Here is a 26,559-nt window from a genome sequence, read left to right on the forward strand (position 1 = left end):
TTCCGTTTCATAATATGAATCTATGACTGATGATTTAACTTCCAAGGGCTTATTGTGAGTCTGTTACACGCTCGCCGTCACCATGAAAGCTTTGTGATCAATAGCATCCAATACAGTGCGCTCACTCCGTCCCCTGTGTATTTCAGCAGAAGAAACAATCTGCACCTGTGCTGGAGCAGAGTCTATCAGCGGGGAAACTTTCTCCAGCAAGTAAAGAGACGACTCCGAGGGACAAGAACAGTCCCAACAAGGTTGAGCAACCAACCCGCAACAAATCAGGTATTTCTTTGTTTCTTGTAATCCTTTGACATTTACAGCACTGAAATGTCTCACAGCATGGACACATTTCTGATATCTATCACAAATTTAATGATGCTTTCAGTTCTATCAGACATGTAGACTTTTATTGAGCTCACTCTCTCATAACTTAACTTATGGATATAAATAGCCTGCAGGCAGCCTCGGAAGTATGGTAGTTTGTGTATGAAGTAGACAAAAAATGTCACACATGTGGAAGGTGTTTTTTGATGTCTCAGGCCCCGTTCACATGATGACGGTCTGAACAGAAGACGCAAAAGTGGCGTCGCGTCTTCACTTTTTATTCCACGTTTAGACGAGCGTTTTCAGGAGGAAATCTGCTGCATATGGTGACGCTAAAGTGTGTGGAATTGGATTGTATGCAGCCAGGCGGCATCACTTAAAGCGATAAGAGCATCTTTGGGCATGTGGAAGTTTTCACACCACGTATTTTCATCAGCTACTCCTTCCACAAAGTTCTCCACCATCACTAGATCTCCCAGGTCTCGTTCACAGCCGTCTGGCTCGCCTCAGACCAATCGGTGCATCCAAAATGTGATGGAGGTAATTCCAGATCCTTCTCTGTTCACTAAAACTATCTGTACATATCCTGTACATTTGGTGGAAAGACTCCTGTAAGTTTATTAGAGCTGCCAGAGCAGCTTGAAGGTCCGACGCATGGAAATAATCCCACATGTTTTGTTTATTTCCCTGTACTGGGGCATGTATGTGACGTAAACACATACGTGACGTGAGCAGATCAGATCAGAGTTTTGCGTCTTGTCAGTGTAGACGACACGCTACGGCGGAGCGGATTCAACTTTTCCACTCTGGAGGGTGGTTTCAGATTTTTGCGTTTTTAAGCCCCAAAAACGCCGTCACCGTCTAAACGAAAGGCACTTCCGATAAAACATTTTGTCGTTTTAACCCGCAAGCGTCCTGGTGTAAACGGGGCCTCAGTCATACTTCTGTGCGTAGAAGCTTGTGTGAGTATAACAATCAAATGTGATTTAATCAGTTACAGATAGCAGCAGTCCTCCGAGTGAAGCGACTCCAGAGTCTCTCAATCACTCCGCTGTATCCAGTAAGGAGACCGACACTACAGGGAGCTCCTTCCCGAGACTGAGGAGAGGACGCCGGCGAGCCGATGAGGCTCGACTTGACCTGTGGGGCTTTGCAACGCCCTCCCCTCCACCCCCACAAATGCCTCCTCCCCCAGTTTCCCCTTCACCCCCCGTGATGCCCACCCAACCCGCCCGCCGTCCAAGAGGGAGGCCTCGCTCCAACCCCCTGCCGGAGCGTGTGGTTCAGGGTAAGGGCAAGACGGCCGGCGCAGACGGTGACACGCCTGCTTCTAAGAAACGCCGGCGGTGTCGTAGCAAAAAGTACCAGACCGGGGAATACATCACAGAAAAAGACAAGCTGGAAGACGGAGAGCGCACCGAAGAACCTGACTCCCAGAGACAGGACAGCGGAGTCCCAGCAGGTACGCCGTTTCTCTCCAGAGATGAATTAAGTTTTCAATTAACTGTTTCCAAGTGTTTCCTCAAGTTTTAATCAAAACTGCAGCAGTTAGTCACAGATTTAATAAAAACAATTTATATTTATTTATAGCTTCTTAGTGTTTTGAAACGCAGTGTTGATTGAATAGCTGACTGACGGGAAATTTTGACTAGAGCTGCAGTGGTTAAAGTGATTAAGTAACTATTTTGATAACGGATAAATCAGTTCGTACTTTAATTACCCAAGTAATTTGTTAAGAAAACATTTAATCCCAGCTTCTCCAATGCTGCTTCTGCTTTTCTCTGTTTTATATTATTTAAACACTGAAGACCTTTTAGGTTTTTCACTGTTGTTCAGACAAATGTGGACCCTCAGAAATGATAATGGACTTGGATTTTTAAACAGTTTTCTGACATTTTATAGACCAAACCACTAATCACTTTATTGTGAAAATAATTGGCAGATTGAATGATAATAATATTCTTAGTTAGTTTTAATAATCAAATAATAATTTCTTTAGTTCTTTCACCACACTGAACATTAGTTGGTTAAGCCTGAATCCTTTTGTTTTAATGTCATTATACAAGTTATACAAGACTCCTTTTGTTGGCTGCTGACCAGAATAACTGACCAACATTTGTCATTATTTCTGACATTTCATAGACAAAGTGATTATTTATTCTTAAAAAAATAACAACAACAAAGAAATCTGATTAATGAATTTGTACTGAAAGTAGTTGTGGCCCTGTTCTAGTCTTTAACAGTTTTTGTCAACGGTTTCTCTTTAGAAATGTTCATCTAGAACAGCAGCAGCATCATACCATGATTTCACAATTTAGTCCACATGATATCTGACTTCATTGTGTTTAAACAAAATTAAAATAACTAAATGACCAATTTTAGTGTTTTTTGGAGGTTGTTTTTTTAAGCATTGTTACTCTTATGACGCATAACAAATATATAGATAACATTTTGGCGATTCTTTTTTTATGCATGTAACTTTTAGGAATGGACAAATAAGGCTGGGTATCTTTGGGAAATGTATGACTAATACTATTTTTTTTTTTAAATTGGATGAATCAAACAGGGAAACTTCATGGCATGTGATCTGGTTGTTGCTGAGGACCTGTTGAGTTTCTTCCCTGTTGTTTCTGTCTTGGTTGTAGCTCTGTCTTTTCTGACTTTCAACTTAAAACTATCGAATGTGTAATTACTAGAGATTGTGTCCATTTAAACAAATGGTATCAAAAAATATATCTGTGAGCCTTAAGTGTGGACATAAGAAAATATCTGTGAAGGAGTTAAACATAAATGATTCATTGACGATTAAAAAGCTTCGCTGCGAGCGTCTATAGTTAAAACCTATGAAGCATGGCCAAATTAATTTTATGAGGATGAACATTGTTGTAAAAGATACATAGGAAAAGTGTTAACAGAACATTATGAGATAAGCAGTTTATACAGAATATAATAATTGACAAATACAAAATATTAAGATTAATTTAACATCTGATAAAAATACAGAAAATTCTGAAGACGGCCTATATACGTAGTTTACAGTTTATATTCTTGCAGTGCAAACTCTGTGTCCTCTCCACATCAGGCTGTTAATGTGGCTAAGACTCGCATCATAAGGTGTATATGTGGAGAATTTAGAGAAATTTGGCAAATCTCAGCACAAGATTGCAAAAAGCAGAGCAGAGTAGCTCTACACAGCAGTTACCCTGTTTCAGCAGATAAGATGGCTAAGCCAAGGGCCATTGGTTCAGGAAGTACCATGCTGTCTGATGTCGGCACAAAACAGCACCTAAAATATTCCATGCTCCGTGTTCGACTTGGCAGACGAGCAAGAGCATGAAGCCGCTCCATAACAGCATCGGTACATCAAAGATAAGATGGGTGATGCTGAAATATTAAGATTGTTTGTAGATTTTTATTTCACTGTGTAAATCTGTTTGGTAGCCTCTGCATAACCTCACATCCACTTTATCATTACAGATCCACAGGTGGATCAGTGTCCGAGTCCTGCTGCCTGCAGTCCAGAGACCCCTCCACGGAGACCCTCCTTCACTCGCTCCGGGACAGTCCGCTACCAGGAGAGCAAGGTCTCTCCAGAGTGCAACGACAAGCCTTCAGGGAAGAGGAAGTTCAAAAGCAAACACCTCAGTGACAATGATGAGCTGAAGGTAAGGCTGCTTGTTGGATTGCAGTACATTTCAAACCGCACAGGGCTGATAGGAATAAACTACAATGTGCCATGAATATATTAGCTTACAGTGCCCCCCTGTGGCTAGATAAATGCTATGTTTGTCACATTTATGACATTTATACAGGTCCTTGAAGAGAAGAACCCATTGCCTACACTTGGCGATGCATTACAAGAGATTCCATTTCACACACTGCTCTAATCAATAAATCTGTGTTTTAGATCAAGACCAAACGCGGCAACTTGGGCAAGCGTGCTGCTTCGCTCGCTCTGGATGGCGACCACGCTGATGTTAAAAGAACAGAAAGCCCCCCACCCACTCCCAAAAGTTTGCCCTCATCTCCATCCAATAAGAAAGGCCCATCAGGGAGAAGCAGCGGCTCAGAATCTCCACCCAAGAGGCCCGTTCCTCCGGAGGTCCGTCGGCTGATTGTCAATAAAAATGCCGGAGAGACTTTGCTGCAGCGTGCTGCACGCTTGGGCTATCAGGTAAAATTAGTTTTGTTTCTAACATGAATTGAAACAAAATTAAAAAATTGTACCTCTTTGAAACAATGATGTCACAGCGTCTGTCTGGTCTTCCTCTGCCCTGCAGGATGTAGTTCAGTACTGTCTTGAAAAGGACATCAGGGAGGTCAACCGGCGTGATAATGCCGGCTACACAGCCCTCCACGAGGCGTCCTCTCGAGGCTGGACCCAGATTGTCCAGATGCTGCTGAAACACGGCGCTGATGTCAACTGTAGCGCCCAGGACGGCACACGGTGAGTCTCCATTGTGCATGATTTGCTGTCAGGGTTAATTATTTATATGGTAGTATTGGTATGTATTAGTTGTGGAATACGATACAAAAGTCCTGGTTTGGTTCGTACCCTTGTTAACCCTTTATCAGGCAAAGAACTATATTTGGTAACTTCAGGTAATATTTCAAGAAAGAAGTAGCAAATTTACTAGATTAAAGTGGCAAATCTACAAGAAAAAAGTCGCAGATTTACGAGAAAAAAGTGTGAAAAAGGCAACTTTTTTCTCCCAGATTCACCACTTTTACCCTTAATAGGGCACTCATTGAAATACTTGCAAATTCCAAATTTCAACCATTTCTACCAGATTAAAGTGGCAAATCTACGAGAAAAAAAGTGCAGATTTATGAGATTTAAAGTGGTGAATCTGGGAGAAAAAAAGTTGCTTTTTTTCCCACTTTTTTCTCGTAAATCTGCGATTTTCTGAGCACAGATTTGCCACTTTAAATCACTTAAATCTGCAACTTTTTTCTCGAAATATTACCTGAAGTTATAAAATATAGTTCTTTGCCTGATAAAGGGTTAAGGAGTCATGCTACAGTTCAAGTTTGACCAGCAGAATAAAACCACTAATGCATAAGGATAGGGTTTCTTTTTAGTTCTTTTGAACAGACGGTAGTGAACGTCTCAAAGGCAGATAAAATCCTCTTACTGGGGACTGAGGGAGCATTTTGCTCAAGGGCAACTTTGGTGAACTGATTTAATTTTAAAAATAAAGAACATTCGAAACACAGACACAGATGGGCCTTTCAGCGCCGATGTTTAATTTGCACTCGTGTCTGACATCGATCCACTTGTGCTAACCTCAGCATATGTTGGCTAAAACTTTATAGGGGACTCTCTTTGTCCACATTATGTACCTCGATTAAACACTGTTAATTTAGTACATTTGACACATCTCCATATACAAGATGTTAGCAAGCAGATTGATGTGTGATCTAAAGTTCAGTGGTGGTTCTAGACCAGTTTTACTGTCGGGGGCCAAGCAGGGGCCAGTGTTTAATCAGAGGGGCACATTGAAAATCGTCAAAAATTATATTTAAGCATTCAAAAACTTTATTTTAGAGTTAGATAGATAAAAGTCTCATATTTGGAAGAACTACATTGATTGAAGCAATGAGACTTACCAACATTAACAGTTATTTTTGTATGACAATGGCATTTTTCATTTTTGTGCACAATTACTTTTTTTTTAATTTTGAAAGTGCAGTACAGTGAGAATGATCTTTATATTTAGCTTTTATTGCACAATTAAACTATTATACAATGTACACATTCTGGGTTCCTTTTGTGTACAATGAGATATTGTTTGAAGAAAAAATAGGTCAGAATTGTTCCGTTGTTCATCGTTATACAGTACAGGCCAAAAGTTTGGACACACCTTCTCATTTAATGCGTTTTTCTTTATTTTCATGACTATTTACATTGTAGATTCTCACTGAAGGCATCAAAACTATGAATGAACACATATGGAATTATGTACTTAACAAAAAAAGTGTGAAATAACTGAAAACATGTCTTGTGTTTTAGATTCCTCAAAGTAGCCACCCTTTGCTTACTAGAATATAAGACATGTTTTCAGTTATTTCACACTTTTTTGTTAATTTCATAATTCCACATGTGTTCATTAATAGTTTTGATGAATCTACAATGTAAATAGTCATGAAAATAAAGGAAACGCATTGAATGAGAAGGTGTCTCCAAACTTTTGGCCTGTACTGTAAATTGATAATTTTATTATTAATTTGACACAGGGGCCACAGCAGGGGCCAAGGGCTTCTTCCCAGGGGCAGTGGCCCCTGGAGGCCCCTGTGTAGAACCGCCACTGATAAAGTTATACAATGAATTTCTTTCCTTAGGCCGCTCCATGACGCAGTAGCGAGTGACAACCTCCCAATCGTCTGGCTGCTCCTGAACCACGGAGCAGACCCGACTCTGGCCACCTACTCGGGACACACACCGGTCAAACTGGCTCACAGCCCGAGCATGAAGACCTTCCTCACAGGTACTTCAGCCTTTTCATTGGCATCCTTTTTCCAGCAGTAGAACTAGATTTGGATACAATCAAGATTTTAAAAAAGTTGTGATGTAGTCTGAAACGCAAATAAAACAGATTACCTTTCAAATGAAGCCTCCTACATGCATTTTGGCTTTACAGTCAATCTATTAGATGATTTGGCTCAAGACTTTTTTGGTCTAATCCTCTAAACCTACCCGGGCAGGTGAATTTTAAGGGGTTGATGTTTACATTTACATTTAGTCATTTAGCAGACGCTTTTATCCAAAGCGACTTACACGAAGAATAAAAACAATCAATCAAGGTATAGTGCAATAAGAGCTATTAGTGCATCAATAAGTGCTCGTGACAATTCTTTGAGGAGTAGAATTATAGTGTGATGTTCAAACTGATAAACTTTTGTTTTATAACTATAAACACTGAATTCTGAATTTGACACATTTTGTTTTTATTTACGTTTTATGCCGTGTCCCAACTTCTTTCCAAATTGTTTTTCCAAGTTCAGTGCTGTTTCACCTCGGGCTAAAGTAATTTTTCACATCATCAACAAACACTTCAGACACAACAAACAACATGGCACAAAAGCTATAATAAAGCTAATAGAAATGAGACATGAAAATAAATAATAAAACTTGTATTTGCCAACTTTACAGTCACCCATCAAGCAATGTGTCAACACATTAATAAGATCCGTGCCCACTCCCACTACATCACATTTGGCACAGTGAGCAATAAACAGCTTGCATGCAGCGAACACGAGAAATACAAAATGTTATATCAACACACGGCTTGGCATTAAACTGTTTTTAGCTACTTGCTTTCAGATGCATGACTCTTTTATTTTGTCCTCTCAAAGCTAAATTTAGAAATCCAAAACCCAGTAAAAAATAAAACTTTTGGAACATCTGTATTAATGCATTTGGGAGTTTTTAGCTACTGGATTAGATTTAAATTCCCATAAAGTTGAGACGCCTTTAAGTGGTTTTATATATGACAAGAGTAACTCGGCAAAATGTGGAGCTGACCATGTTTGGAGGTTTAAGTTCACACAAACTGATGCTTTAAGTATTTGTCACCTGCAGCTCTTCATCAGACCGCTACACTGTGATTTCTAATTTTACTGTTTGTCTCCTGCAGTGTTATCCCTTTTTAAAAATGATCTGCTGACTTTTTATCAGTAAAAGATTACAGTAAACAGAGCTGATTACCTTCTCCTCCCTTTCGACCACAGGGAACAGGCTCCAAATTAAGTTCCAGGGACATTATTTTACACTCCAAAGGGTCCCTGATTGGGAGGACTTAGTTTCTGAGTATAGGAACTTTGGGGGTGGGGCTTGCAGCTCTAAACATTTAGGATTGGTTGAGTACTTGAAACAAAGGACAGCCCTGATTCCCATTTTTTTAAAATCAGCAGATGCAAAGTAGGATTTGTTTGTATCATTGATAGTGATGTTCGATACCACCAATTTCCTTTCTGATTCAATACTGAGTAAAATTCAGGCTGGTATCGGCGATATTGATCCGATACCGATACTTTGTGCAAATACACCTAATGTGCCTGGTAAATCTAAAAAAGGAGTGTATTTCAAATGGGTTAAGAATACAAGATATCAGAGTCACTTTAGCTATTTATTTTAAACTCAGAAGTATACTGAGGTAGTGGCCTCACTCACAATACAGCTTCTTTTCCGCTCCGCCACTGAGTTACACACACACTGATAGAGAGACGAGTGAGCAGCAGCGTGCCACTGCGCTTCCGTATTAGGCTCTTACCCAGGCGGAAGAAAAAGTAGTTCCTACCAGCAGCGTGTCATTTAGACAAGATCTGAATAGTTTAGTTACTTTCCACCGTTTTCCTGTTAATGATATACATTACCACAAATGACTGAAGTATCAACAGTATCGATATTTTTGTTAGAGAATCGATTTTAGAGCATACAGGTCTGGTATCGGAAGTATCTATCTATATATTTCAGTATCGATCTGCACATCACTAGTCATTGAGTCTCAATGGATCAGCCTACAGAGGGGTTCTTGATAAGGTTTAAACTTGACGAAGCATTTAAACTGAGGACCAACACCAGCCAGAACTGTTGCAGTGTTGTATAGTCAGCTGTATAGTTGTCTGCAAAAATGATGTGTGAAATACCCGTTGCTGTTTCATACATCAGCTGACTTATTTAGCTGATCTACACAAGTCTTTAGACCCAGTTGAAATGCAGACATTAATAGACTGAAGGAAACGTTTTGGTTCCTTAAAAAGTATTTCCTGGGATTTAAAGTTCTGGGCCACACTGCCAACTTCTACCTGTGAGTGCTGACTACCTTACTGAGTTGCTGTGTATGGATATATTGATTCAAATATTCAATATCGTTGATTCAAAGTGAAAATATCAATACACATCTTCATCATCATCATCATTCTTTTTTTTCCCAAAATAATTTTGTTTTACATTTAAATGTCTGAAAGAGCTCAGTGATTAAATTGTCAAATCACATTTAAGATGACAAAACTTTAACTTATCAAAAATATAAAACATTGCACTGTTTTTGTTTTATTCCCCAGAATATTTCACAGACCTGGAAGGCCGCAAAGAAGTAGATTCCAGTTTACCCTGGGACTTCTACAGCAGCTCCCTGTTCGGTAAGTCTGTCGTTCTGTCTGCCATTTGATCAGCAACACATCACACTGATCAATCAAATATCCTTAATCCTCCGCTGGCTGTGAGGAAGGTTAAACCTTTATCAGGCAAAGAACTATATTTGGTAACTTCAGGTAATATTTCGAGAAAAAAGTTGCAAATTTACTAGATTAAAGTGGCAAATCTACAAGAAAAAAGTTGCAGATTTAAGAGATTTAAAATGACAAATCTATGCGAAAAAAGTCGCAGATTAACAATAAAAAAGTGGGAAAAGCAACTTTTTTGATTCACCAGATTCACCACTTTAAATCTCATAAATCTGCGCATTTTTTTCTCGTAGCCACTTTAATCTCGTAAACTTTTTTCTCAAAATATTATTTTCGTATGTTTTTTTTTACACATTCTGGCTGTATGTAATATCCTCCAATATTCCCTAGGGTTGAAATTCGGAATTTGCAAGTATTTCAATGAGTGTCCTATTAAGGGTTAAGGTGGTGAATCTGGGAGAAAAAAGTTGCTTTTTTCCCACTTTTTTCTCGTAAATCTGCAACTTTTTTCGCACAGATTTGCCACTTTAAATCTCTTAAATCTGCGATTTTTTTTCTCGTAGATTTGCCACTTTAATCTAGTAAATTTGCAACTTTTTTCTCAAAATATTACCTGAAGTTACCAAACATAGTTCTTTGCCTGATAAAGGGTTAAGTCTTGTAGCAGCGATGACCAGCTTGCTGCAGGGAAATGATTGTAGTTTGTAGGCAGAGCTCAGGCTTGGCCACTGTGGCATGGAGGGTGTTAGTCTTGTGTACCAGCATCAGAGTTGTGCTGTAAACAGCCACAGGGAGCCAGTTACCCAGTGGAGGATGAACAGGATTAGAGTTGCATGGAAGAACTGAGGAAGAACAGAGGGACTGAAGAGAAAGTGGACTGCAACTTTCTGGATAAACTGTAGAGACAAATGTTGAAATGTTGGTAAAGTGTAACTATAAAAACTTTTAATATCTTTTATTGTTTCGTATTATTACTGTTTTAAAAATGTTCTGCTCCTCCTTTAACCCTTAATAGAACACTCATTGAAATACTTGCAAATTCCAAATTTCAACCCTAGAGAATATTGGAGGATATTACATACTGCCAGAATGTGTAAAAAAAACAAAACATACAGACCCGGGGGAGGGGGGTAATATTTTGAGAACAAAGTTTATAAGATTAAAGTGGCAAATCTACGAGAAAAAAATGTGCAGATTTATGAAATTTAAAGTGGTGAAACTGCAAGAAAAAACATTGCTTTTTTCCCCACTTTTTTCTCGTAAATCTGCTACTTTTTCGCGCAGATTTGCCTCTTTAAATCTCTTAAATCTGCGTAGATTTGCCACTTTAATCTAGTAAATTTGCAACGTTTTTCTCAAAATATTAACCCCACAAGTCATTGAAGAATAACTCTGTTTGTACGACTGTTTCTTGCAGATTTCAATAAGTTAATATTATATTATTATCATACTGATTGGTCAGATGTCATGGTGCCTGATCTTTGCTGATTATCTGGAAGAAATCCATGTGGTTCTACGACCAAACAGAGAGACACGGGGACCATTTAGATATCCACTGAAGTAACCAAATATAGTTCTTCACCCGATAAAGGGTTAACAACTATAAAGCTAAACCTAAATAATTAAAATGATCAAAAGGCAATGCTTTAATAATACTAATTAATGAAGACCCAAGTTTACACCAAAGTTAATTGTGTCTAATGTTTAATTTCCCTCCTGTTAACAGTTAATTTACCCATGTGGAACATACAGTTACAAATATGACACTATTTAGAGATGCACAATATAAACAGTCTAAGCAAATACACACGTCACATTAAAATCTCTGGATTCAGATCTCAGCAGCACGCTGGTGTTGGTTGAACAGGATGGACTCGTATATAAAATTTCTTCAGCCTGTTGCATTTAAATAGCGGGACTGTAAATCACTTGTTGGCAGGCAGAAGTTGTTTTTTCTGTTTAAAACCTGCAGAGAATTAGAAGAGATATGGTTAGCAAGTCTGAGCAGGCTCATGTTGTGAGTTGCATGAAAGGAGTGTGCCACAGATTGGCTAATAATCTTTGTACAAAGTTGGATTTAATTAAGTTTCACACATAGGCTGCTGAGCCGTTCTGCAGTACAGCATGACACACTGAATCACTGATTTAAATATATATATATATATATGTAAAAAAAAAAATAAAAGATCTAAGTCTATGAAGAAAGTAAATTGCGATGCTGCCAGAGTTCACGTGTGTTCTGGAAAACCTGATAATTTAAAGACTAGTTTTCCAGTCATGGAAACACCTGGAAATGAATTAAAATATCCAGATATCCTCATAATAATCTATGGAAAGGCGGATAGGACTTGCAGTGATATTTTTGGCGTAAGTCTATTGTTTCTGGAGGTAATATTTCGAGAAAAAAAGTTGCAAATTTACTAGATTAAAGTGGCAAATCTACAAGAAAAAAAGTCGCAGATCTAAGAGATTTAAAGCAGCAAATCTGCTCGAAAAAAGTCGCAGATTTACGAGAAAAAAGTGGGGAAAAAAGCAACTTTTGTCTCCCAGATTCACCATTTAATAGGGCACTCATTGAAATACTTGCAAATTCCAAATTTCAACCCTAGAGAATATTGGAGGATATTACATACAGCCAAAATGTGTAAAAAAAAACATCAGAAAATAATATTTTGAGAAAAAAGTTTACGAGATTAAAGTGGCAAATCTACGAGAAAAAAATTCGCAGATTTATGAGATTTAAAGTGGTGAATCTGGGGGGAAAAACGCTGCTTTTTTTCCCCATTTTCTTTTTTCGCGCAGATTTGCCACTTTAAATCTCTTAAATCTGCAACTTTTTTTCTTGTAGATTTGCCACTTTAATCTAGTAAATTTGCAACTTTTTTCTCAAAATATTACCTGAAGTTACCAAATATAGTTCTTTGCCTGATAAAGGGTTAAAAAGGAGCTCACTGGTCTGGGCATTTATGTTTTCACTGTATAATGATGTTCGGCAGGTTCAGATCATTTTACTTGTAAATTATTGTAATTTTTGTGTTGAAACTTTCCATTTTTACCTGGATAATGATCGTGCTTACCACAACCACATTTTCACATTTTGAAACACCCATTTCATCTCCTGCATGCCTAATTCTCCTCCCTGTTGCCACTCTGTATTTTGTGTGGTAATGTTGCATACATTTCTGTAAAGTATGTGTAATTTAATAATAATTTAACCTCTCCCCTTCGTGATAATGCATCACCAGAAAACAACTCAGTGATGGGAGATATGGAGGATAATGTTTCAGGCTTTAACTGCCATTATTTTGAGTAAAAGCCTTGCAGACTTGTAGAAAGATAATCCCATCGCAGAAAACATCAAGCTTTAATTGTCAAACTATCTCTTTGGGCTGGGCGATGAATGGATTTTTATTTTCAATTATGATTTTAACTTCCAATGATAATGAAAAACAAGTTAATCAAGATAAAATGATTATTGTGCCACACTCTGTTTCACAATAATGCTCTTATTTTGTCTTGTTTTAAAGTAGAGTTACTGACTGGAATATGTTGAGTACAGTTCACAAAAATGATGCATATATGTTTTCAGGAGGCATTTGATTTAATTTATTTATTATTATAATTATATGTTAAGAGATTTTCAGGTTGTGGAAGTCCAGTAATGTTAAACATAGTCAATCTTATTTATTTTGATCTAAGTTATTTTTGAAATTTATTTAATTTTCACATATTTGTATTTGTTGATATATTATATATTATCTATTTAACTTATCAAATTTTTACATGTACTTTACAAATGATTCAACTGATAAAAACAAAATAATAGAGTTCCAATGTTAATAGGACACATTTCTTAAAGCTCTTTAAATGCACAATGTTTCCAAAGTCAGTGAGTAATTCTGTTAAATAATAGTTGTTACAGTATTTACCAAAATAATCATGATTACATTACATTACATTACATTACATGGCATTTAGCAGACGCTTTTGTCCAAAGCGACTTACAATAAGTGCATTCAACCTGATGGTACTAGACTTAGACCACAGGAATCAAGTAAGTACAGAACTTTAACCCTTTATCAGGCAAAGAACTATATTTGGTAACTTCAGGTAATATTTCGAGAAAAAAGTCGCAGATTTACGAGAAAAAATTGGGGGAAAAGGCAACTTTTTTCCCACTTTTTTCTTGTAAATCCACGTCTTTTTTCGAGCAGATTTGCCACTTTAAATCTCTTAAATCTGCAACTTTTTTTCTTCTAGATTTGCCACTTTAAATCTCTTAAATCTGCAACTTTTTTTCTTGTAGATTTGCCACTTTAATCTAGTAAATTTGCAACGTTTTTCTCGAAATATTACCTGAAGTTACCAAATATAGTTCTTTACCTGATAAAGGGTTAAGAGCCAACCGTAATCACTACAGGAGTGTTATATGTTAAAAAAGAAAAGAAGAGAAGAAGAGGAAAGAAGAAGAGCATTTTTTTAATTAAAAAAAAAATAATATATATATATATATATGTTAGGTGACCATGACTTAACCGAGGTATTGTTGGAAGGTCTTCAGCCTGCGGCGGAAGATGTAAGATTATGTTTTTTGCCATAATTAAGCTGGTTTCATTTACATAAACTACGCTAACAGTCCACCAGTGAATATTCCTAATGTCTCTTTGTAGGCTTCATAAAGTTTGTGTTCTTTTAACTGACCACAGCGTCATTGACAGTCAGTCAGAGCTGTAGATTAGCAGCAGTCTATGTTTCTGCCTGAAACACACTGAGAGACAGAGAGTGACACACAGCTGTTGTTTGTTTTGTTTTTATTTTTTATTTTCAATTTTTCTTCTTCTTTGCTGGGACGGTTAGATTGAATGAATGATAGATTGATTGTAATTCAATGATTGTAAATATTGCTTTCTTTTATTGTTATTAGCTTTTCTTCTCTTTTAAAATGAATGATAGAATTATAATAATTTATTGTAAATATTGCTTTCCTTACTGTTATCTTTATTTTCTTTTTCTGACGCTTGCTTTGGTAATATGTACAGTGTTACGTCATGCCAAGAAAGCCAATTGAATTGGGCAGTCCTAGAGGTTAGGAATCGGGCTTGTAACTGGAGAGTCGCCGGTTCGAATCCCGGTACTGACAGGACTGGGACTGAAGGACTGAAGTGCCCTTGAGCAAGGCACCTAACCCCCCTGCACAGCTCCCCGGGCGCAGTAATGTGCTGCCCACTGCTCCTTGCATGGTGTGTTCACTTGTGTGTGTAAAAAAGGATAAAGGGTTAAATGCAGAGGTTGAATTTCCCCATTGTGGGATTAATAAAGTAATAAAGTAATCTTCAATTGAATTGAAAATTGAGTATTCTGGTTGTTGTGAACAGATTGTCCACTAGAGGGCGTCCAAACCTCGTTTATTTCGAAGCAGCTCAGCTTCAGCGCAGAAACATTCAGCGTCTGCTCTTTTTCTTCTAACCTGAGTGAACTTTGTCTTCACAGAGACCGACCAGGAGCCGTGCTGGGACTTCCTGCTGTCTGAGCAAAATCAGGAGCTGGAGGACGACACAACAGGGAAAACTGAGCCAGACTCAGACAAAGACTGCCTTCTGTTTGAGTTCTCCTCTGAGCCGCTCTTACCCTGCTATCATGTTCAGGTGTCATTAACCCAGGGGTGAGTTACTGATAAGTTATTTTTAGTTCGTTCATTGATTTTGCACAGCCATCCATCAACAAAACTCTGCTGAGTTTAACATGTGTCATCTCAGTTTGAATGCAGTTTCACTCTGCTCCCAATTATGATGGGAGTTAACCCATAAGAACCAATGGTGACACCCGTGTAACAAACACTTTGAATATTTCAGAATCTCCCATATTCAGAACAGAAATGTGAAAAAGTAGCTAATTTCAAAAAGCTTATTTTTGTGACTTAACCATATTTCCTGAACAAATTAAAGTCACAATTTATATATATATATGTTATGGAGGTGCAAACAAAAAGGAAATAGTTGTTTGTTTTTATTTATTATTGATTTGTTCTTATTTTATGACTTAAAAACAAATCTGACAACACTTATTTATTGTTAAACAGCACTATTAATGTCACAATTTTGATAAAGGCAAATTTGTGTTTCTGTAAGCAGAAAATGTGTCTAGTTTTTGTATTTGAAAATAAGAAATATCATAAACATAAATACCATAAACACCCAATGTATCACATCACAGATCTTTGACATTTAGGGGTAGTATTTTTTATTTTTTTTTAAACATCATTATGTGTTCTATGTGTCCACTTGTCTGTGATATATCCCCCATAATTTTCCTTTAAGGATAACTGGGTCTGGGTTCTTATGGGTTAATGTTATGATGATAGTGGGTAGTGATAGTGATGCAATAGTTTCAGCTTTATAGCGTGTTTTTTCTGCCCCCAGTATTTCACAGAAATACACGCATTGGAATTATATTGTCCACTTCACTATCACAGTTTTTTTTAGCACACATGCAGTTGTGTAGATTGTGACACATTTAAGTCAATGAACATTAGGTAAATATTGATTATAGTCTGTTAAGCTCTGTTACAAACACAAAAGTAATTCAAGGAATAGTGCTGCTTTTTTAAGTGGGGTTGTATGAGGTACCTTTCCAAATATTTTGAATATTTTCACCACTTCACCTTGCTGTCAGACAGCCCTTTTTTTACGAGCAGCTAAACCTGTCACCTGTGCTCTCCGTAAATCCCAAAAGACTCTTTTGACAAAAACAGTAATTTTACCTGGCAGAACACTGAAGTTGCTGATTTACTGCTGCTTGTAGCAGTTTGTTCAGTTCTGTTAGTGTGTGACTTTAACCCTTTATCAGGCAAAGAACTATATTTGGTAACTTTAGGTAATATTTCGAGAAAAAAGTTGCAAATTTACTAGATTAAACTGGCAAATCTACAAGAAAAATGTTGCGGATTTAAGAGATTTAAAGTGGCAAATCTGTGCGAAAAAAGTCGCAGATTTAAGAGAAAAAAATTGTGGGAAAAAGCAACTTTTTTTCTCCCAGATTCACCACTTTAAATCTCATAAATCTGCACATTTTTTTTCTCGTAGATTTGCCACTTTAACCTGGTAAACTTTTTTCTCAAAATATTATTTTTGTATGTTTTTTTACACATTCTGGCAGTATGTAGTATCCTCCAATATTCTCTAGGGTTGAAATTTGGAATTTGCAAGTATTTCAATGAGTGTTCTATTAAGGGTTAAAGTGGTGAATCTGGGAGAAAAAAAATTTGCTTTTTTCTCGTAAAACTTTTTTCACGCAGATTTGCCACTTTAAATCTCTTAAATCTGCGACTTTTTTTTCTTGTAGATTTGCCACTTTAATCTAGTAAATTTGCAACTTTTTTCTCTAAATATTACCTGAAGTTACCAAATATAGTTCTTTGCCTGATAAAGGGTTAAATCCCCAGACTCCTTTGACAAAAACAGTAATTTTACCTGGCAGACCACTGAAGTTGCTGATTTACTGCTGCTTCAAGCAGTTTGTTCAGTTCTGTTAGTGTGTGACTTTAAAGGATCAGTTTGGATTAACTAAATATAGCCAACAATGTCCAAACACAGAAAAATCAGTAATTTTATTCAAGATAATGAAGTGTTTCATTTGGTCGCCTCTTAATGGCATCGTATCCCTTTTACCTCCTCTGTTTTCTCTAACGATCCTGAACACACAGGAAACACCAGATGATACATCATAGAGTACTTGTAAATCATTCATTCAGAGGTCGTATTAGACTTGTGCGTCATACTGTTGTCCGTTATCGTGACAGAGAATTCCAAGATATAACTAAGAGAGAGATATTTAATTGCATTTTCATTATTTAAATAATTAATACAAAAATCAATCTTATAGGCCCAGATGATGCGGTTTGAGGTCATGGAGGCAAATGACGAATACACTGCAAAAAAGCCAACTTGTATTTTTTTGGCCTAAAACAGTGATTTAAGTTGGTAAAACTTGGAAATATAAATGATTGACATTTAGGGCAATAATGTAAAAAAAACAAGTTGGTGAGTTGTTACTTATATCTTTAAGTTGGGGTTCACAACAAGGGACAATAGTTCTGCTAACTCTTATTTCTTTGTTGTGAAATTCGGTCATTAGTGAAAGCTAGCGGCTAACTGATGCTAGCGGCTAACTGATGCTAGCGGCGCTGCTTGTTACAGCTACAAGAGTAGCCATTAGCGTATCAATGCTAACTCAAAATTGTGGTCGCAACATTAGCTGACATTTCATAGCGGCTTTACAATCGTTACAATTCAGCACATTGCAGAAGTTAGCAGAAGTAAGGATTAAAAGTTATTACAATGTAAAATTATTAGTTAGTACAATTTACAGTTGAGTTGACAAAAAACTGAATTCAGAGTTGAGCAAACTCAAAAACTAAACTTAAAATATTTAGTTTAATTGTCCAACTTAAAATTTTATCGAAGTTTGTTGCCTTGAAATTTTGAGTTCACCCAACTTTTCTCTTTTTGCAGTGTAGAGGCACTGACTGACCGATCACTTTTTTGTTTTATGTCATCAACACAACGCTTTTAACAAGTTAAGAGAAAAGAGGTGGTGGAAGATAATGTGCAACCTTGTCCTGAAGTCAAATCTTCAGTTTTATGTTTATTCCTTTACTTAACTCTAACTGTTGGCTAATATCAGATATATTTCGGTCTTGTAGCTTTTGCAACTGGTTCCTCCTGACGGACGTCCTGAAGCGCCTGAAGATGTCTGCGCGGATCTTCCGGGCGCGTTACCCTCACCTGGAGGTGGTGAGTCTGTCCCGCTCGGAGCTCTGCAAGCAGGTATCGATCAGCCAGGTGAGCTCCGCTCTGGTTTCACCTTACAAAGGCAAAAACAAGGAGGAGGAGAAGGAGGAGGAAGAAGAGGGACTTGTGGATCTGGTGCGATGTGTACCAGAGCTCCAGAGACTACTGGGCTCCTCCATTCACATCCTGCAGGAGGACGAGGAGGACGAGGAGGAGGAAGACACACTGACAAACACAGGGAAGCCTCGCAGCCGATAGCCTCTCTTTCACCGTGCAAAACCTGAGTCCTTCCCTGCAAGCAGCAGCTGAAAGGAAACCTCTCCGTCCGACGTAACGAGGGTCTTAGCGACAGTAATGACACTCCACCGATAACCTTTGACCTCACACAGAAGGTGATTAAGTGATCACAAGGACCTGCACGCGGGAGTGGTCGGTGCTGGAAAGCAGCTTTCAGGTTCCTCTCTATAGGTATATTTGAATACATGAGAACTATTGAGCAAACCTTTTGTATTGATTATGTATGTACATGGTAGTGTATATGTATATCTTGCCATCAGGGTTTAAACATTTGGTTATATAAATGTATTCTTGTGGCAAAGGATGATACTGTTTAGGACTTTTTGTTTTATTCTGGAGGGAAAGTGATATTTTTTTTTTCGACAGGAGATAATCCAAGACTTTTATCTTGGTGAACTCTTAAGTCAGGGAGGCCAGTGGCCCAGACGGTTCCTCTGTCAACCTTGGAGACCCGGAGACCTGCAGAGAAAAAGAGCAGCGGCACATAATTTTCACACATAATCACTTCCTCGTCTCTCCTCTGTTTCATTTTTCACTTCATCATCCTCGATAGATCATTACTGGACGGACCTAGTAGCCTACCATGTTTATTTGTCCTCACAGCGCAGAGGTGGCGTCCCTGCTTGCAGTATGAAATAATGTCTTTTTGGACCTTGAGATTGAGAGTTTGTTTACAGAAGTGGACAGATAGTAGAGTTCTCCGCTCCCTGGGTTGCACTCCTCCTCCTGAACTGATACAGAATCCTGTGGATCTCTCTCAGAGGAAAGGTCGAACCATCTGTGGAGTCCCGGGGCGGCTCCTGGGTCGCCCTCTTAACTGCAGCCACGTCCCCATAAGGTGTTCCCAGATCCCAGAGTGCTTTGTGTTGCAGTGTTTTCTTTACACTGTTTGTTGTGCTTAATTTAATAGTCATTAATATATTTGACCTCTTGTGTATCTGACAAGCCTATCTATGAGAAAAAATTGCTTTGTATGGTTGGTGCTTCATTTTGAAATGTACTTATTAGGAACCCTTTATTCCGAGATTTCCTCCCTCATTCAAGAACAGTATTTCAAAAAAAAAAAAAAAAAAAAAAGCTAAAGTACAGTTTTATTGTACTGGTGCTAAGACAGATTTTGTGTTGACAATCAATGATGTTTTGGTTTGAAGTCACAAACTAATAAAAGATATTTAAGATGAAGAGACTAAAGGTGTAAAGAAAAGTATAGTTTGGTTAAAGAAAACGGGAAACGGCAGGGCTGAAAGACTGAGCAGTGTGTGAAGAGCCTTTTATTTGATTCTTTTATAAGAAATCAACAAGAATAAAGCATGATTGTGAATCATAGTTATTATCTCTTTGTTTTGTCAATTGGATTATTATAATGAGAGCAGAATTGAATATACAGGGCAGAGCTGTCCCTCAGGGGTATTTCAAATTATCCATTCTGCCTCAGATATTTTACTTAATAAATGTTTTTCTTCTTAAATCACAGAAAATGTCCCTGTAGCTGGGGGAAAAAAAGTTTTAATATTCAAAAACAAAGCAGCTTTGTTCTTGCTGGGTACCACATGACTAAATCTGAATGACAGTGACCCCACATTTGCGCATCGGAGAAGAAATATATAAAGAAAGTAATACAATAAAATAATATGTTGTGGGGAACAAGAATAAATAAATACAATACAAAATATATAATACAATACAAATATTGTATATATTATATATATATATATATATATGTATATATATATGTATGTATGTATATATATATGTATATGTATGTATGTATATATATATATGTATGTATATATATGTATATATATATGTATGTATGTATGTATATATGTATGTATATATGTATGTATGTATATATATATGTATGTATGTATATATATGTATAAGTATGTATATATATATGTATGTGTATATATATGTGTGTGTGTGTGTATATATATATGTATATATGTGTATATATATATATATATACATATGTATATATGTGTGTATACATATAGACATGTATATATATGTGTGTGTGTATATATGTGTGTGTATATATATACATATGTATATATATATATATATATATATAATAGCCTTGGGGCAAAAAGAAAAACAAGCAAACGTATCTGCTCCCACAATACTTTTTCTTTTTTGCTGTCAGCTTTTGATCAGTCAGATCTTCTCCGAGCACAACAAGAACAAACATTTACGTTCCAATCATATTGAGGCCTTCAGTGTTTTCTAAACATGTGAAACAGAGAATGATTCTTCAGTTATGTCCCCTGTTGTAGATTGACATGCTTTATTTATATTAAAAAAGTGATAATTAGTTAGTTCTGTTTGCGTCTGAAAAAGATCTGATTGTTTGAAACATCCACTGACACTGAGGTGCAGATTCTACTTCTTATCATGATATCTTGTGTTTTGTCCACCAGTGTTTTTCATTTGTTTGCTGCTTGTGCGTACTTTCCTCCTATAATAATCAGCGTTCCCACAGATAGAAAGCAGGACAGGAACCATGACTCAACAAATCTCATTTTAAGATTGTTCTGGAGTTCTTGACCATCTCACACTGTCTTTTTCATCAGCAAATTACCTTTTTAAGATTGTTCTACAGTCTAAAGTTGGGATATGTAACATTTGAAATGAGAAACAACACAATCTTCCTCTCATAACTGAAAAGTAGAATTATAAACTTCAGGAGATTCAGTGGAAATCTACAGTACAAGCAAGAACAGTTTGTGGGCATTTTAGTTTAGATTGTTTTGTCCAAGGTCAATAATAAACTATCTCAGGACTAGAAATGTTAATTCCTCTCTGATAACTGATTTTATATTATCCACTAAAGTAAACCAATGACAGAGACTTAGTTCATATTAAAACTTAAAGGAGCAATCTGCTGCTAAAATGTACTTTTTAAAAACCATCATTAATGAATGATAAATTGACACTTAACTTTAGTTAATAGTTATTTTACTGTTAAATGAAATAATGAATAACCTTTAATAATTATTAGTTAAGCTATGATAGAAACACTTTGTGAATAGTTAACAAATGTTCTATAAACCTCCTATAAACATTATTTGGACGGCTATTTAAAAGCTGCAATAAATCTGTGCAACTGTTAACTTCATAAGTTCATTATAACATAATATAACATAATATAATTGGTCAACATTATCATTATTTGTTAACAGTAAAATAGCTATTGACTAAAGTTTACTTCACTATCCATTTACCAATTATTAAATACCAAACCAGACTCAGAGATGTTCGGGATTATCTGGGATGTTGATTGTTTTTCGCTATTTTTCCCCACTTTAAATTAAACCAGAGTAGGTTAAGTTGCTGTACAGCATGGGTCTCAAACTCACGGCCCGCGGGCCGATTGCGGCCCTCGTGACAATATTTTGTGGCCCCCACCTTGATATGAAAGTTTAATGTGAGTTTTATATGAATGGCACTTTACCATGTTGTGTGTGTGGAAGGTCCCTTTAATCACTTTTTTTTGGTGGTAATTTTGTGTCTTTTTTTCAATAATTTTGTGTCTTTTTTTGTAGTTTTGTGCCTTTTTTGATAATTTTGTTTCTTTTTGGGTAATTCTGTGTCCTTTTTTTTGGTCATTTTGTGTCTTGTTTTAGTAATTTTGTGTCTTTTTTTGGTAATTCTGTGTCTTTTTTGGGTCATTTTCTTTCTTTTTTTGTCATTTTGTGTCTTTGTGGTCATTTTTTATGTCATTTTTTGTTATTTTTTGTCTTTTTTTGTCATTTTGTGTCTTTTTGGTCATGTTGTGTCTTTTTTTGGTCATTTTGATACTGCCTCCAGCGGCCCCCAGGTAATTTGAGTTTGAGACCCCTGCTGTACAGCATATTCAGTTGCATATTCACGCCAAGGCGTCAGCTAATGGGGATCCATTCAATAAACATAATAAACGGTCCTGGCAGCAGAGCTAATGGTCGCTAACATTACCGTTAGCAGCAGTTAGCTTTACTTTAGCAACAAGTAAGCTTTCTGTACACCAGGAAACTCCTTAATGTTACTTCAAAGTGTCATTAATGTTCATGACACACAAAGGCATGTTCAAAAAATTGCCTAAGTCACATTTTATTTTGACTTAGGCATAATAAATCCACTTAAGTCACACACTTACATAGGCCATTATCTTAAAGGGGTAAAATCACATGATCTGATCAACTGAGGATGTAGGTGATTTTACCATAGGTGGCTATGAGGAGATGATTTAGGCAAAAAAACCCAACAATTTTGACAAAAAATGATTGAGGCGAATATTAATGTTGTGTGAAATGCCTGTTGTCCAATCAAATTACTTTCACTGAACTAACTTGTATAATGATGGTTATTGTTAAGCGTCACCTTGATGATAAATCTCAAATAATACATTAATAATACATTAGAGCCACAAAAAAAGGCAAGGGATATGTTAGAAGCTGTTGTCACAAAGACAGCTTAGTTTATTTTCTAGAGTATTTTAACTGCAGCTTGTAAGTGTTTCTGTTGGAGACACGATGGAGCCTCATGCAGTGAAGTAATAGAGCCAAATACCAGGAGGTGGCATCATGTGAGGCATGTTATGACTTCTTTTGAGCCCTAAGGGCAGCTGTTCATGTTGAGTAAGATTTGCCCTCAGTGACTTTAGACAAAAAGAAATCTCAGACTTCAACATTAGAATAAAAGAGCATAATCTATTAACTAGAATGGCACAAAAAAAGCAGCATTAATGCTGCTTTAAATGCTGATTTAATTACACTTGATCAGTTTGGCCTGTATTCAATTTAAGAGCTGGAAAAAAACCATTACTGATAAAAGTTACATTCATAATTTTCCATCTTAAAACCAGGATATGATTAGGTAATCAAAACTACGCTGAGCAATAACAAGCATATTTCTCCTAATGGTGCCACTAATAACTGAGACACTATATTAAGGAGTGATTCAACATTTGCTCTGCAGCATATGGACCTCTGTTTGATGTCTCAGTGTGAATGTGAAGCACAGAGATGTTTTATTGTACTCGGCTGTGACATACCAGTCGTATCCCCTCGCAGGGCCCCTTGGTACAGATGGTCCTGCCCACAGTGGAACCTGTGCCGTCCCCATGAGGTTACTAGAGTTCAGTCCCCACTATGTCCGGGCTTTATCTCCCAGCAGAGATACCATGTGGTGGAGACGGATTCAAGTATTCTCATAACCTACTTATAACTACATTTGAAGAATGGATTCTTAAATACATTAAAAGTGCTTTGGAGTTTGGTGCTTTTAAAGGTTTTGGTAACGCTTTATATTAAGGTCCTTGTAATAACCATTAATTAACAAGTAATAAGGCCCTTATAAGTCCTTACAAGATGCTTATTAACATTACTGTGTGTTTATAAGCTTATATAAGTGTTAATGATGACATTATAATACAGCTAATAGCAGGCTATAAGAGATTTATAATAAGAACATTAATAAAAGCCTCATGAGTATCTTATAATTCTTCATAATAGCATTACAAACACCCATGACCCACCCATTATGTCTTTGCCATGCCCTTTATTAATCTTTTGTTTGCTTATTGATATTAAAATATACTTTATTGCTCATCTAGTATAAGTTAACTATAAGTTAACTATGCTTTTTGCAGCTAAAGGGATCTAAAGCGAGAACAATGCCTTATTACTTGTTAATGGTTATTACAAGGACCTTAATATAAAGCGTTACCAAGTTTTTTTTTGTCCTAAAGTTTATCCAGACAGTTCAAGTTGTTCCAAGTCAAGAGATCATGTTTCAGGGAGTTCCAGGAGTACTGGGAAGTCTTGAGTCCCTTGTAAATGAAGCCTCATTACATCATACATGGAGCTGAGCTCTCGGGCGACGCCCCCTTCCACCAAGCCCCTGACATACCTCTCCTCTCATTGGCTACCTGTGGTGGGGCAGTCGCGTCTGATTGGATGAAAACGAGGGCAAGTCTGCACAAGACCTACTGACAGACTGACACGGAAAGAGGAAGGGAGGCCAGCCTTACATGGTGACTCAGAGGGATTAGGAGGGACAGAACCGCTTTGCACAACAGCACATTATACATTTACATACCAGTGTGTGTGAGTGAGAGGGGTTGCAAATGTTTGTACATTTTATTTATGCAAAGTTTTGGCGCCTATATATACAGACACATACAGTACAAGAAACATAGAAAAAACCCAACAGAGAAAAAAATGTAACCCTAACCCATAAAACAAAACAGAAGCAACAGACAGCCAGCCACCACTTAATCATTAACGTAAAAAGAAAACGTGCACAAAAAAAAATCGGTCCAATAAAACGCCCCCGATTGTCCGCTCATATGAAAATGGCCAGAGATTGAGTCCAGGAGGCCCGAGCCAGAGGGGAACAGCAAAGTCTCATAACCTGGATACATATCAAGAAAAAATATATAATATATATAACATATATTTATATACAATATAATATAATAAAAAATAAAAAAATTACATAATACAATGAAAATAAGAAAGCATTGCGTTCAGGTCTTTTCTAATGTATTCAATAAAAGGGCCCCAGATCTTTTTAAACCTATCATGAGAATTAGACATAGAAAATCAGACCTCCTCGAGGTATAAACAGAAAACCATATCATTCAGCCACCTTTTGAAGCGGCCTTTATATTTAACCTAAACATAGAATATTTATATTTCTGTAGATAGGTATGAAGGAGGTTTTTTTTTTTTTTACCAGGAGCTGCAATTATCTCCAGAGGTCTCGTATAAAAAACAAATGGACTGAATTAATAAAACAAGTAAAAACACAGAATAAAGCAGTTTTACCCTTAGAAATATTATTTTTCTCCTACACTGCTGCAGGTCAACAGAGCGGCTGCCAACGTTTGCTCAGCTTGTTTTCCCCGTAACTTAAGATCCAGACGTTCAGCCAACAGACATGAAGCATGTACTTGATTCAAATTACAGATTTTGCAAGGTTTAAAAAAACTGTTGGCAAATCCATTCCAATATCTTAAAAAACAAACCATAATTTGTTGTGTGATTTACCAAATCTTTAAATAAAACTAAACTAAATCCAAGCAACACATGAAAATATTTTCAGGTTCTTAATAATTATTCAGTGCCAGTCTGTAGATTATTTGTTGTAAAAAATGAGTTCCTCTTTCTGCTCTGGGTTCACAGAGGACATCTGTTGTCTCTTTAACAGAGCTTGGGCTGGGTTATGCAACAGGCCTCTTTGAAAAAAAACAAAAAAACACAGACAGAAGGGGGAAGTCCTGCTCACTTAGCTTGCATCTAAAGCTCAGCCTAGATACTTCCCTTTTCTCTCAGTTTCCATTAGAAACGGCTCACTGACCAGAATCTCAAACATAGTAGAATAAACACTGTAGTCTGTCTCAACTGTCCTTTGCACATTTGAGAAATGTTTTAGTGGCTGAGACAGATCAAACTAAGCTTTCATCCCATGAGACTACACAGAGCTCTTTTGTTATGTTCAGCAGATAAATGTGTTCTCTACAGCCACAAGTCTGTTGAATGTCATTTAAAATATATTGATAAATCATATCAGGTAATGTGCTTCTTTGAGTTAACCCTTTATCAGGCAAAGAACTATATTTGGTAACTTCAGGTAATATTTCGAGAAAAAAGTTGCAAATTTACTAGATTAAAGTGGCAAATCTACAAGAAAAAAAGTTGCAGATTTAAGAGATTTAAAGTGGCAAATCTGCGCGAAAAAAGTTGCAGATTTATGAGAAAAAAGTGTGATAGTGAAGTGGACAATATAATTCAGTGTTTTCACCCAAATCTGCGACTTTTTTCGAGCAGATTCACCACTTTAAATCTCATAAATCTACGCTTTTTTTTCTCGTAGATTTGCCACTTTAATCTCGTAAACTTTTTTCTCAAAATATTATTTTCATATGGTTTTTTTTTTTACACATTCTGGCTGTATGTAATATTGTCCAATATTCTCTAGG

At 36.8% G+C, this 26,559-nt stretch overlaps 1 protein-coding gene across 4 annotated transcripts in view; it reads left to right on the forward strand.

The window, feature by feature from the left end:
* Positions 1-20,145, forward strand: part of bcorl1 (BCL6 corepressor-like 1) — a 30,372-nt gene extending 10,227 nt beyond the window's left edge. For 2 of the 4 annotated variants that reach the window (XM_059346643.1, XM_059346644.1), the window contains exons 4-12: positions 147-279; positions 1,316-1,783; positions 3,799-3,986; positions 4,229-4,495; positions 4,602-4,768; positions 6,664-6,809; positions 9,388-9,465; positions 15,001-15,172; positions 18,212-20,144. In XM_059346643.1, the coding sequence (XP_059202626.1) occupies positions 147-279; positions 1,316-1,783; positions 3,799-3,986; positions 4,229-4,495; positions 4,602-4,768; positions 6,664-6,809; positions 9,388-9,465; positions 15,001-15,172; positions 18,212-18,557 (1,965 nt within the window). In that variant the 3' untranslated portion in view covers positions 18,558-20,144. Of the gene's footprint in view, positions 1-146; positions 280-1,315; positions 1,784-3,798; positions 3,987-4,228; positions 4,496-4,601; positions 4,769-6,663; positions 6,810-9,387; positions 9,466-15,000; positions 15,173-18,211 lie in introns of all 4 variants that reach the window. The other 2 variants (XM_059346645.1, XM_059346646.1) reach the window with 2 other exon arrangements.
* The last annotated feature ends 6,414 nt before the right edge of the window (positions 20,146-26,559 follow it).

The sequence above is a fragment of the Centropristis striata genome, chromosome 12 (assembly GCF_030273125.1).
Source record: "Centropristis striata isolate RG_2023a ecotype Rhode Island chromosome 12, C.striata_1.0, whole genome shotgun sequence".
Lineage (NCBI taxonomy): Eukaryota > Metazoa > Chordata > Actinopteri > Perciformes > Serranidae > Centropristis > Centropristis striata.